Source organism: Channa argus, chromosome 1 (genome assembly GCF_033026475.1).
Source record: "Channa argus isolate prfri chromosome 1, Channa argus male v1.0, whole genome shotgun sequence".
In the NCBI taxonomy this organism is placed as follows: domain Eukaryota; kingdom Metazoa; phylum Chordata; class Actinopteri; order Anabantiformes; family Channidae; genus Channa; species Channa argus.
In genome coordinates, this window is record NC_090197.1 from 45,124,624 (window position 1) to 45,137,209 (window position 12,586).

Genomic DNA, 12,586 nt, shown 5'->3' on the forward strand with positions numbered 1-12,586 from the left:
ATTTAATCATCAGACAGACAGTCAGTCGTCACTGCTCACATAAAGTGTGAGGAGCGTATACCTTCTCAACCTGGCTACATAACTGCATACATTCATCTTCCTTGGCAATATTTGTACATGCTATTATGTGGCTGGTTTCCTTGGGTTGCCCGTGTGACAGCATGGTGTCACTATGTGTGGATCACCGCCTGGCTCCCAGCAGAGATGCTGATCTGGTAGAGGCTCAGCCTGGCAGTCCACGGGGACCTAGCTTCACAGGAACGATCAATAACAACAAGTGACATGTGCCAAGTGTATTATGTCCGTGGCTTCATTGAGCTTATTTATTTTGTGGCTGTCGGCTTCAATCAAGCCCACTTTATGCACACTGGGTGGGCTGGGGTTGTGGTGGTGGTGCATTTGTACTGGAATGAGTCTGGCTGAAGAGCTACAGTTAAGTCTGAGAGGTAACAATTATGCAGTGAAAAAGCCAGTGTCTACAAGGGTAGAAGTGCGATTAAAAAGTGTGTCCTCTAGCTTTGCATGATAGCTAGCACTGAACTTAATGTGGAACAAAACTGCACTAACTTTTTTTATGCCTTTGCGATATACCAGCACATTGGTGGTGTTCTCATGAAGACTCTTGCTTTTTCTCTTACTCTCACCCACACTCACCCACACTCTGAAATGTTGGGAGGTCCCTCAGTGCTGTGGGCATCATCATCATCACCATCACCATCAGCCGTCTTCATGCCCACTTGTAGTTTGCAACTGGACTGTGGGCGTGTCTGTCCACAGGCCTCTGAGCTGGGCCCTGGCTCTGGCCCTGGCCCTGAGCTGCTGGGCTGGGGTATGGTGTACACCTTGGAGGAGTCAGTGGACATACAGTGTTTTGCACCACGAGCGAGGGGACTGCCAGAATGGTGTGAGCCACTGATCAGACAGCAAAAAAATAAATAAATAAAGCTCAAAACACAAAAGTGATCAAAACATGATTTCAGAAACAAACAAACCAAAAAATAAACAACTTAAAATTATGATGAAAGCATAAACAAATAACAATAAACCAATGACAAACGCTACTAGCAGATGTTCAGAAATAATGATTAAACTCAAAATTATCATGTTATGCGCAAACCACTGTGTGACATCCTAACCTCTACAAACAATGTATTCAACCTAGTTTACCTTTAGCCTGCACTGGGAGATGAATCACACCTAGTCTGCCATGCAACTATTCCTTTGGACGTTGTCCTTTCAAAATTTAGGCAAATATCACATGACAAACCAGATTACAAGGTTGGCACATTCAAGTAACAGACACATTTTTTCCATTCACTCTGCCTTACAGGCAGTTCCCATTAGCCAATGTTTTGAGATACCTACTGTGAAAAGTGGTAAATGGGAATATGTTCTTGTGATCTCATTTAATTGACCTTCTAAATGATGATCCAAAAAGGTATAAAGTCAAAGCCATGTTCTGTTTGTAGAGAGAAAATACTAAAATCAAAAATCTAAATATTTACACATTTGTTAGCTTTGTGTGGAATTTCACAATATCTATTGAATGTATCTTAAAAAAAGGTTTACAATATTTCTATATCTTCAAAACACACCAAAGGGATAGTGTGCAAGATGCATTTTTCATACACATAAAAAGTGAGTCACAGTCAATCAAAAAGCACTATGCCTTTCATAGCTCTTGTTTACTCATAGTGTCATTGCAATTTTGTTGCTTGCTGGAAAACCTCCCGCTTTCCTAAAATGCTCCGAGACATTAGTTAGCTACGTAAGCCATAGCATTTCCATATTCATGACCATCTGGGCCACACCCTGCAAAATGTGCTCCTGCTGCTTCAATGCTTGTTCAGATGACACTCTGGTGTCAAAGACCATTACATAAAAGGTGGAAAGCATTGGAGTTGTCAAGGTGATAGCATGGACCTATTCCTCATTTCTGAATGATGTCCTGGAGTGGACAGTTCTGACGCCTCCCAGACAGGTCAATGATCTGAACAGATTGTGGAAACATAATCCTGTATGGCACAAACAAATAGATACCCCTACTATTTCATAGACACACAGACTGTGAGTGGCTGTGGGGCCAACCCTCTGTGACACCCCTCCTCTTTCCCAGATGGGCCTCAGTCTGTTGAGGAGAACTTGGATGATAGTGTGGTGGAACCCCCCCTGTTGCTCCAAACTGACAGCAGCCCCACCCACTGGCTTCAGCACAGCTGGATGTGTCAGGCCGTGGGTCAGGAGTGAGGGTGCACAGCTGGGTGGAAAGGTCAGCTAACAGCCAGAAACCATCCTTTTGTGTTTGTCTGTGAGTGTCTTTATTAATAGCTTTACAGTGTGGTAGTAGTATGTATTTTAATGTTTCACACATTCTGAGCCAAATAGCATGGAAAGGGTATGGTTTTCCTCAGCTAAAATAAAAGGAACTACCCACATTTGTCTCTCAGTATCAAGAAGGTGATGGGTTTAAAGAATGCCTTCTAACATTTCAATGCACAAATATCCAATAGGTGTTACATTTAGTCTAGGTCAGGTTTGAAGGCAGTATATTATTTAGTCCCCACCTTGGCCCTAAATTACACCAAATGCATTTATTTGCTCACACACTGCACCTTGACTAACAAAGTGCAAAAAACATCAGTTGTTTGATGCTGACATATTTGGACATGAGACATTTTGTTATTCAGAAAACACAATTTGTCTCTGCACTGTACCTTGAATGGGAAGAGATCTCACTCAGGTCTCCAATGCTCCCCTCTGTTGCATGACTAGAAATAATGGCAGACGCATAACCCTGCGGCAAGTACAGTTTCCCATGATCCTCTTCTGACGCCCCATCCTCTTGGTGTTCGGACACCCAGGGGTGTCCCTGCTCCCCCACCCTACCCTGCAGCAAAACCCGGGCTCCAGGGGCCAAACAGGGATTAGTGTCAATGCCGCTGTCCGTGGACGCTCCTTTGATGTAAGTGAGGCCCAGCATTTCCGGGTCCATCAAGTCTCCAGAGCCAAAGTGCTTATCATCGCTGTTGCTGGAGGCATTGCTTGAGAGAGTGTTGCTACTTGAGTGGCTTGAGTTTTTATCACCCATCTGGTTCAGAGAGAGAGACAGAGAAAAAAGAGCAGGACGGGTGAAGGAGAAAGAAACACAGTAAATCATTTAGGTCAAACAACAGCTGCAAATAATTCTTACAGTTGTTTTAACATGCTTGGCGCACCAGACAAGGCTAGAGTTTACCCATCAGGCTAAATCACATGTGTATGAGTCCCTGATTGAGGTGACAGCTTGTGATTCTTGAGGGCCATGATACTGTCACACTAGTTCACAGTAACAGAAAGAAATAAAAACGTAAGCTGAAAGTCAAAAACTTATTTTACAACCCCTTCAATCTTTGTGCTTGTGTGACAAATCCACATAATCTACCACCTAAACTGTTTAAACATATGATGGGCATATGATGTTATAAATACTCCATTAGTGATTGAAAAGAAAGCCAGGGGTCATCAATCCCAACAAGACATAACAAAAAAAAAGGCAAAAACTAAAAGACAGATATCTATCTATCTATCTATCTATCTATCGATCTATGTATTTATATTCACAAAAGCCTCTAATGAAAGGTGTGTATAGTAATGCTTAATTAACATAATTAGAACTTGTCAAAAACACTGCTGAATATTGAAACTCAAATTCTATGAAAAAGTCTGCATTAGGGACATTTGGTGCCAAGAGAGTGGTTTAAATTTTTATCCTCTGGCCTGGGCTAATGCACCACTGGCTGAAAGCACTGAACAGAGTTGTTTGCTGTATTTGCCAGCCTCTAACATCAAAGGAAAAGCCAAAGACAGAGAGTGTTGTTGGTCTAAAAAAAGACAAAGACAGAGAGGCAAATACAGAAAAAGAGAGAGAGAATTGAGAGGCTGGAGCACTTAATATATTCTACCTTCTAGGAAAATGTGTCCCAGAAAAGTGTAAGACAACCAGAAATATGATGAGATGAGACACCTATTGGCATCCCGATGAAGGCAAAGTGATAAGTGAAGAGACAGGCTAGACAGAGACAATGAGGTTGAACAGCCCAGCTGAGCTGCTGATTGCTACAAAGCCTATAAACAAGGACAACTTGACCTCACCCCGATTCAGGTACCTATATGGGGCAAACCAAGCATGACAGTGCAGAGGAAATACTCTCCTACCTCTCCCAGCACAGCACACAGACTTTAGAAAACAAGTACACAGTACACAGTGAATTTCTAAATACTTGGCTCCAATTAGTAATTAAAATAGGTCAGCCATTTACCCTGGATAGCTTGTTGGGTGAGTCCTTGCTTCCTTCTCTCTGCTTTAAAGGGTTCAGTATCTTGGTGGAGGGGATGTGCCATTTGGCTTCTGTGGACCAAGATCAAGACTTAGTGTAGAGTAGTAACACATAAACATTGTAAGCAGAAATCATAAATTCAACTAATAATGGCTCATGTGCCTTGTAAAGATCTTTAATTATATGCATCTGTATCACAACAGCCTAAACCTTAAAAGAAACCCACCTGCAGACCTGGTCCTCTCCAGAGTGGGCTCTCTTTCCCTGTGGATCTCTCCATCTACCCCCTGGATGTCCCCTGCACGCTCAAGAAGGACAGGGGAGGGACACCTACAGAAAAAAAGGCTATAAATTGTTTTCTGTCTATAGAGTGAGCTCGTTATTGTAGTCCATGAATGGTTTCAACTGATTTACAGCATGTGCAGCAATTAGCTCAAGATCATTTAAGGTCGAATCACTTGAGCTCATAATAATAGGATAAAGAGTTTGCCAGACAATGCTGACAAGAGACCTCCTTTCATTCGACTTGGCATGCCAGGCGCTCTTAACAAAGGGGAAAGAGCAGCAAATTTTTCAATGCAGGTCTTGATTAAACATTAAAGAACTAAAAAAAGGTTACAGCAAATGGAAAGAGACCACATCATTGTATTATCCTTAACAAAGAGTCTAATTGGACATCAGTGGGCTAGTCAACATGTGTGTTATTCATGGCAGCTCTGACAGGCCACAGTGATCCCTGAGAGTTTACTGCTCACTTCTGAGACCTCTGGCTGAAAGGCAGCAGTGTGGAGCTAAGCCTCTTGTCATGGTGTGTAACCACTTACAGACAGACAGACATTGGTCTCTGATGGATTCTGCTCATGTACAAGACCCAGTCTGACAGATGTTAAGCCTGTGCAGTCTGAAAGTCTTGTTGCCCTGAAAACTATTATATGATTGAAAGGAGGAAAAAGGTCAGAATATGGAAAAAACTTCTACAGTGAAAAGCACAGTACTGTAAAAGGTGACAAAATATGAATGGGAAAGGTTTGATAAAGGAAAATGTGGTGGGTATAATCATGCTGACACACTCTACAAGGTCTTTGTCTGTTGAAACCTCTCTTTCCCCCTCTTGTCACAATTTTAGTTTTAAGTGAGTACTTTTTTTTTATGCAAAAAATTATTTCCTACATCTTTCTTTTCAAAAATTGCAGCTTAGTTTGATAAGGAGGCACTTGAGCCACAGTAGGTCTTTGCGAAGGACAAGAAATAATCTTTATAATCACTTCCTATTATATTTAAGTGCTCATCCTTTTTAAAATCTTCTGAACAGACAAAGGAGACGTGCTCAAAATTACAACAGTGAAAAAAATACTGTACATGGCTTTGATTTATAATTGTTATAAAACTTTATGGTTTCATTTACAAAGTGCCCATTTATGTTTGAGGTAGCCTTTAAGTCCTTTTGTATGAAGTGACAGAATTAAAGATTTGAAATGACCGAATCGAAATAATATTGCATGGTAAATGAAAAATAAAAATACACGAAACTCATCATCTTTCAACATCTTCTCTCTTTTAAGCACTGGATATTATATTAGACCATAGGAAGCATATTTTCTGTGTTGGATCAATTTCAGCAAAAGAAAGTGTGACAACTGGCCAGAACTGAGCTGATGATTTCATGGGGAAAAATTACTGTCATTTTGCTAAATTACAAGTTCTCAGAAATAGCGCTGGGACTGATTGGGGCTGCATTCATTATTGTGAACCACATAATCCTGCAGAGACTATTTAGAGGCTTTTTTTTAAAACAGCAATACTGCTGTGGTCCTGTACCCATCATATCCAGGCTGCTGGGACCAGGTGCTGCTGCCACAGGGTCCTGGATCACTTGAGGAGGACTGGTTACTGGGGGAGCTCCGATAGTGCTGGTCTCCCTTGTTACATGAGGTGACCTGGGGGTTCTCCATATCCTGTGTTGATCTGCAGAAAATGGGGAGAAAAGACACTGTGTTAAACGCACTGTAAAAATAACAATGTAAAGAATGTTAAAGTGTAAAACAAAAAAAAGGTGGAATTTTAAAATGGCTTGTTTTGGTTAACCAATAATCCAAAATAATGGGAAATATAGTGCCCTAAATTTTAAAACAAATGTATTTACCTCACTGTCTAAGAGTAATAACTATATTACTGGCTGTCACCATGTGAATACCAACTTACATCTGAACACTGTGGATAATGTAAGAAAATGTCTGTACAGAGCTGTCAGTGAGGGAGAAGATGTGTTTTACTCCACCGACAAACCCAAACAGATATTTTAGTGAGTAAGTAATTCAGATGGTAAAGCCCAGGAGGATGTTAATACAGTAGCTTTTGAATCCAAGAGGGCATTTGAAGTTTTCTACTTTAAAACTTAACTCTGCTCCTGAACTACCCACCTATACACAATCTGTTAATGAAGTCCAGTCTCATTAGAATAGATGCCCTTCATTCTTGCTCAATTTATCCAAAGTGCATTTCACTTTATTGAAATGAGACCTGACGTGACTTAAGATCTCGAGTCAAGAGGTTTATTTCCTTACATTCACCTGTCCAGGGAAAACTGTAATAAATAAACACAGGAACTGAGTTGAAAGTCTGCTGCCTAGAGGCCTTTCTTTTAACGAACACACAAAAGTAGGTTAGATGACCAGATGGAAATAAGGTTGCAATTATATGGACAAGATGGATTTCACATAAAGTATCAAGCCAGGTCTAGCTGCATATTCTATACTGTTCATAACTGCTTTCTTGCTCATATATTCCTCTAATAAGGAGAGAGTCTCACTTCCACAGTTATTTGCTCATGTGCAAACACCCATACACCCAAATCAAACACCCATCAACCAAAGGTTGAGAATGTGAGGGTAAATCAAATCTACTATAATAACCCAGTAGATGTTTATCATTTAAAAATCACAATGTAAACATGCATTCAGGAAGTAACAAATGCTCCAAACTTTTCTGCTTTGTCATCAGGTTTCCTTTGTCTAGACTTGGATGGGAAACTCACTAAACTGTCAGTAACTCAACCTCAGTACACATCATCGAACACTTTGGCTGGATCACTGCATTTCAACCTCAGCTCAAGTGTTAGTCTGTTGGGTTCATGCGCCTTAATGTGAAACAGCAGCAGCTGCTGTTTTTCTCTTCTCCTGCTCTCTGTACATAATGTAAAGTTCTGTGGGGGGAAACTGTAATAAACTGAAATATATCTGACTGCAAATAATATTTGAGAATGCAGAGATTAGTGGTAGTCTCTGTTGGATGAATAGTAGGTGTCATATTTTACAACGTGAAATCTGGATACTGTTATATTAGGACAGGATGATTACTTATCAGTCTTTACATGTCTCTAATGTGTTAATCGGTGAAAAACTTTTTTTGGCAGACACCCCCATAGACCAAATATTTGTTTGAATTTAAACAGAATTTTATTAAAAACCCCACTACTCGTTTTAACCATTTATCTATTACTTTGAACAAATAATTTCAACTGTCTAGCCAGAGCATTCAGCCATTTCTATTTTATATTTCTAACTCAAATCTGCGGCTTTCGGCCGTAGCAGAACGTGTTCCGCACGTTGATCTGGCATGAGTTTTTACACCGGATGCCCTTCCTGCCGCAACCCTCCCAGTTTTTCGGGACTGGCACAAAGGTGGCCCTTGATAGCTGGGCACCTGGTGGCGTGGGATTCGAAACCACAGCCTTCTGCATCACAACCCAGTGCTCTACCTCTGAGCCACCAGGCCAGTGGCTGTGAATCAGTGGTAGAACTATTAATCCATAATTCTGTTAGCAGTGGCTTCTCTATTTCATCTACACTGTACTAATGGCTACCATTCTATCATCAATTACCTGTAGCTAATGTTAACTGTTAGGACTTTCCTGCTTGTTAAAGAGTTTTCTTGCACTTTTAATCATGACACAAAAGAATTCAATTTTCCTCAGTATATTGATGTTTCTTTTATAAAATAAGTCAGACATTTTTCTTTTTTAATTAATTAAGCTTTTCCACCAACTTTTCACTTATCCTCTTGGAACTGCAGAAGTAACCCTGGTTGGGAGTGATTCCCAACCAGGGTTATAAAAGTGATTTTTATACTACTAACAGTTGTTGAGTTTATCTTCTGTATGATCACACAACACCCAAAAAGCTATAAGCAAAACACTATCTGTAAAATGCCTTCATAGTATAGGATTGTGTAATAGGTCTGTGATGTCTCTCTCCCTCCCTCTTCAGTCTATGACTCCTTCATCCTGCTTCTCAACTCCCACCCTCTCTGGGGTGCTATATAACATGGTCCAGGAAAGGGCATTCTCTTTGTTTCGGCAGTAACTAGAGGAGATTAGCTGAGCTCTGTCCGTGTCCCGATCACCTCCTCCCCAGCAGGGTGCAGGAAGAGTGATGACCAGAGAGTAGGAGGGATACGGAAAGAGAAAGAAAAAGGGAGAGAAGAAGAATGGAGTGCTCCCACTGCCATGGACTCTGATTAGGCAGAGAAAGCAGCTATTATCCCACTAGAGTCAGAACAGGCAACACCAGGGGGGGTCGGTGTGACACTTTGGAAAGGTTATCACGACTGTTGGGGTTTCATTAGAATGAACAAATCGCTGCTTTACATGGCTCAATGGAGATGTCCAAAAGAGACACAGCCTAAAACAGGAACAAAGTCAGAGTGTGGCCTTACCGTCTAAAGGGAGATGAAAGCGAAGCCGTGAATTCAATGGACTAAAATGCTCAATTTAAATGTATGCAAATAACTGAACAAAATAACAGTGGTACTGGGGCTCTTTTCTAAATGAGAAACGCTACGAGTTCAAAGACTTTATCCAAAAAGGATCGGATCTTTTTAGCATCATGATGTTTGATCACAAGCATCGCCCTGCCTAGATATCTAAAAAACGAGTAGAAAATTTGACTTCCATGTGTTTATAGGATATTTGTGCTTATTTGTTATGGTGAATTATTGCATTCACTTTTCTGCACCGCTGTAAATAATGCAGTGATTAGTTCAATATGATATATTTTGTAGATGGTGAATTTTTGGCTTTTTCCTACATACTAAATGTCGTAAAATCTTCCTGCTGAAGCAGTAGCCCTACAACTAAATTAAAATTATAAAGAATTTTTTGTTAAAGGAGTGAGTGAGAGAGAACTAATAATTTTCCGTTGTTAGCTTAGGCAGAGGCACACATTTCAAAAAAGAAGCAAGGAAGAGAAGACTAAGAGTGCAGATAAAAGAAAGAAGTGTTTACCTGGATCCATCCGGCAACTTCCTATCAAAGGAGGTGCTTCGTGGGATAGATGCCTGGTGTTGCTGGAGTATCTGCTGGCACTGCAGGCGATCAGGACCCTGTGTGGGCGAACCTCGGGATAGAGGTGGTCCAGCAGCTGTGGGCACCCGATGCCATGTGGTGTTTCTCCTGAAGGGTGTCTTGTACTCGCAGGGTGTACCCTCACTGTCGACCTTGTACTCCACCATGGGAATGCGGTAAAGCTCGGAGCAGCCCCTGAGAAGGAAGGAGGATGGGGAAAGGAAAGGAAGGTTAAAGGTTAGTAATGAGCCTGGGATGAAAAGGCTACAGTATGAGCCTAGTACTGTGGCTGGCATATCTTATGATAAAAACATCTCAGTTTATGCCTTAATCTGAGAAAATCTGTGTCTTACAAGTGGAGAACACAGTAGATTAATCTTGGACCAACATCACATTATTCCACAATTAATGCATAGGCAATGAGTACATATCTAATTTAAATTTAATAACTGCAGTTTATAATAATTATGTCATGAATAATAAGATAAGAATTTAAGACATGACATTACATTCATTATTAGTTGTCAGCTAATAAATCGTTATTACACATATTATGATATATGATTATGATATAAGTATTATATTGCATTTAAGTCTATTAAATTGGTAATATAATAAGAGTTTGCTGTTGCATTACAAGGCTAGTACATTTTAATACTTTATAATGCACATCGTTGACCCTGATGTCCTCAGTACTAACTGGGGGGAGGGGAAAGTTCATCCTTTGTATTGCCATGACTACACTAATGCTTTCAGAAATATTTAGCCGGAGGCAGACATCCAGATATAGCTGAGCAATCCACACACACACACACACATGCACAGACACACGCACACCTACTGTGCATGCGCACATTAGAGATAGAAAATTGTGGAAAACACTTTAATAATATTTTAATAGAGCAGAAAATTTCAACCACCCATGGCACTTGATATGGGTCTCTCCTGAGTACTGTAGCTTCATACAGGAACCTTTACCTCCCTTCATCTCCTGCTGAAAAAACACTGAAGATTTTTAGGATGGACAATTCCTTTGATGCCATTTCATGCAACATTAATCTATGGGGCTGGCAGAGGATTGGTGTTTACGTTTCAAAGGACGGGGGGTTAGAGGGTGGTGGGTGTCGGTTAAACAGCTTGGTGCTCTACTAGCACTCCAAAAGCATCTCAAGCATGACCCTAATGATTAGACTGCCCTCCCCCTCCAAAGTCCATTTTCCAGCATCCACTCAGGGGTGGAAAGCTGTGTATACTTTGCTGTGGTCATACATGTATACACAGAAGGGCTTGAGTAGAGTGAGCTGGCTCACTGCAAAAGCTGCCGTGGAGGGGGCAAGTAATCTCTGTCTGAGAGTCCCTTTCATCAAACTGGGCTATGGGTGGCAAGTCGGTTTACAACTGGTCTCCCACTGGAGCTGTGGGTGTTATCTAACTAGAAAATGGTCCTTAGCTTCCTCCACTTCCAACATTTTTTTCCTCACATTTTGGCAATGTCAATGCGGGCCTCATCCGCGACCATTAATAGCTTGGTCTACATTCACTTTAATCCACAATTTAAATAATTTATTACATTTATGTAGCAGGTATCACTGGTTTGATACTCTACATGGAGCAGTGAGACTAGGGGTTGGCATTGCTGCTTCAGAAGATCAGGGATAACGTGGGTGAAAAAATCTTGCTGGATGAAAGTACTTTGTGTGTATTAAAAAGGTCATATATTTAACAGTTAACATTGTTATTCTATTATTTAATTATTGTTTTGTTTAACCCTTTGTCTTTCTGTTTTGTTGACATCAGAAGAAAAAAAAAAAAATGACTCTTAAATCCTCCGGACTGTTGGTCAATTGTTTTTTTAAAAGGCTGTGCTAACCCACTCATTGCCTTGATTAACTGTGTGTGTGGTCATGCTAGGTTGTCACACATCATTACTCTCTGAATAGGCTAAACCTTGCTAACAGCTTGTCAACAGGAAAGGTCTCAGCCGCTGTCTCTTGCTGTGCTTTTTGCACCAGAATCACCAAGAACTGACAAGGTAAATTTCTCTTATGATCCTAATATTCTCCCTCAGCGCACCACAGGCTTTAGCTGTGAGTGGAAATACACAACGTGGTGACCTAAAGTACATTATGTGGAATGTGATTCTTGTTTGTAATGTATAGGGGGCCTTGTACTCACTGGGTGTAAATCACAGAGAAACAGCAGGAAACGGGTGTTTGGTCAACAGTTAAACCTCAGCCGGAGGCAGGCGGTGGAGGAGAGGTTATTAGACACATTCAGCAAGCCATAAGGAGAAGGGGACTGGTGAGAAATAATATTGTCTGCTTCCTCTTGATTCCAACAATAACTGCTGCTGCACTATTCCAGCTTAATGTGCAGGGCTATATATTACACCACAATGACCTGCATAAACTGGTAGGAGGAGGACTTCTACAAACTAATATCCAGTTACCTAAAAATACAACTGTGTCTGACATCCTGGAGCTTATATGGTGACACAATTGACACAATGTGACAAAATTTTACTAAACTAATATCAATGCTCCTTTCTAAAAAAATAACACGTTGGGCTCAGTTATTTGCCTGTTGGAAGTGAACAGTCAGCTATTTCAGCCAATTGTTTTTCAAGAAATATAACAGATCAATGAATGTGTCTCCATGGACTTAAGTAACCAGGTTACGGTTGGCTTTTGGTTGGCTTTCTCAGGAAACCGTAACCAACCGTAACAGTTTCCTACCTGTCAAGTAAACGGGAGAGCTGGCTTGCAAAATCGGGGTAGGCGAGGTTTCTCCAGGCAAATTTCTGTTGGAGAGCACTAATTTCATTGACATCTATTTGGTTAACAAGGTTTTCAACCGTCTTCTCCAAGTGCGCATGTGCGTAACCAAAGGCTGCAGACAGTCAGATGCAGCTGAGTGAAAGGCTGAATGA

The 12,586-nt window shown here is 40.9% G+C and overlaps 1 protein-coding gene across 6 annotated transcripts in view; it reads right to left on the reverse strand.

The window, feature by feature from the left end:
- The window catches only part of sipa1l2 (signal induced proliferation associated 1 like 2), a 78,151-nt gene that overhangs the window by 14,696 nt on the left and 50,869 nt on the right, over positions 1-12,586 (reverse strand). For 5 of the 6 annotated variants that reach the window (XM_067525555.1, XM_067525557.1, XM_067525552.1 and 2 more), the window contains 6 exons: positions 9,598-9,852; positions 6,135-6,281; positions 4,543-4,646; positions 4,299-4,387; positions 2,715-3,088; positions 655-912 (listed from right to left, as the gene is read on the reverse strand). In XM_067525555.1, the coding sequence (XP_067381656.1) occupies positions 655-912; positions 2,715-3,088; positions 4,299-4,387; positions 4,543-4,646; positions 6,135-6,281; positions 9,598-9,852 (1,227 nt within the window). The remainder of the gene's footprint in view (positions 1-654; positions 913-2,714; positions 3,089-4,298; positions 4,388-4,542; positions 4,647-6,134; positions 6,282-9,597; positions 9,853-12,586) is intronic. The other variant, XM_067525556.1, reaches the window with a different exon arrangement.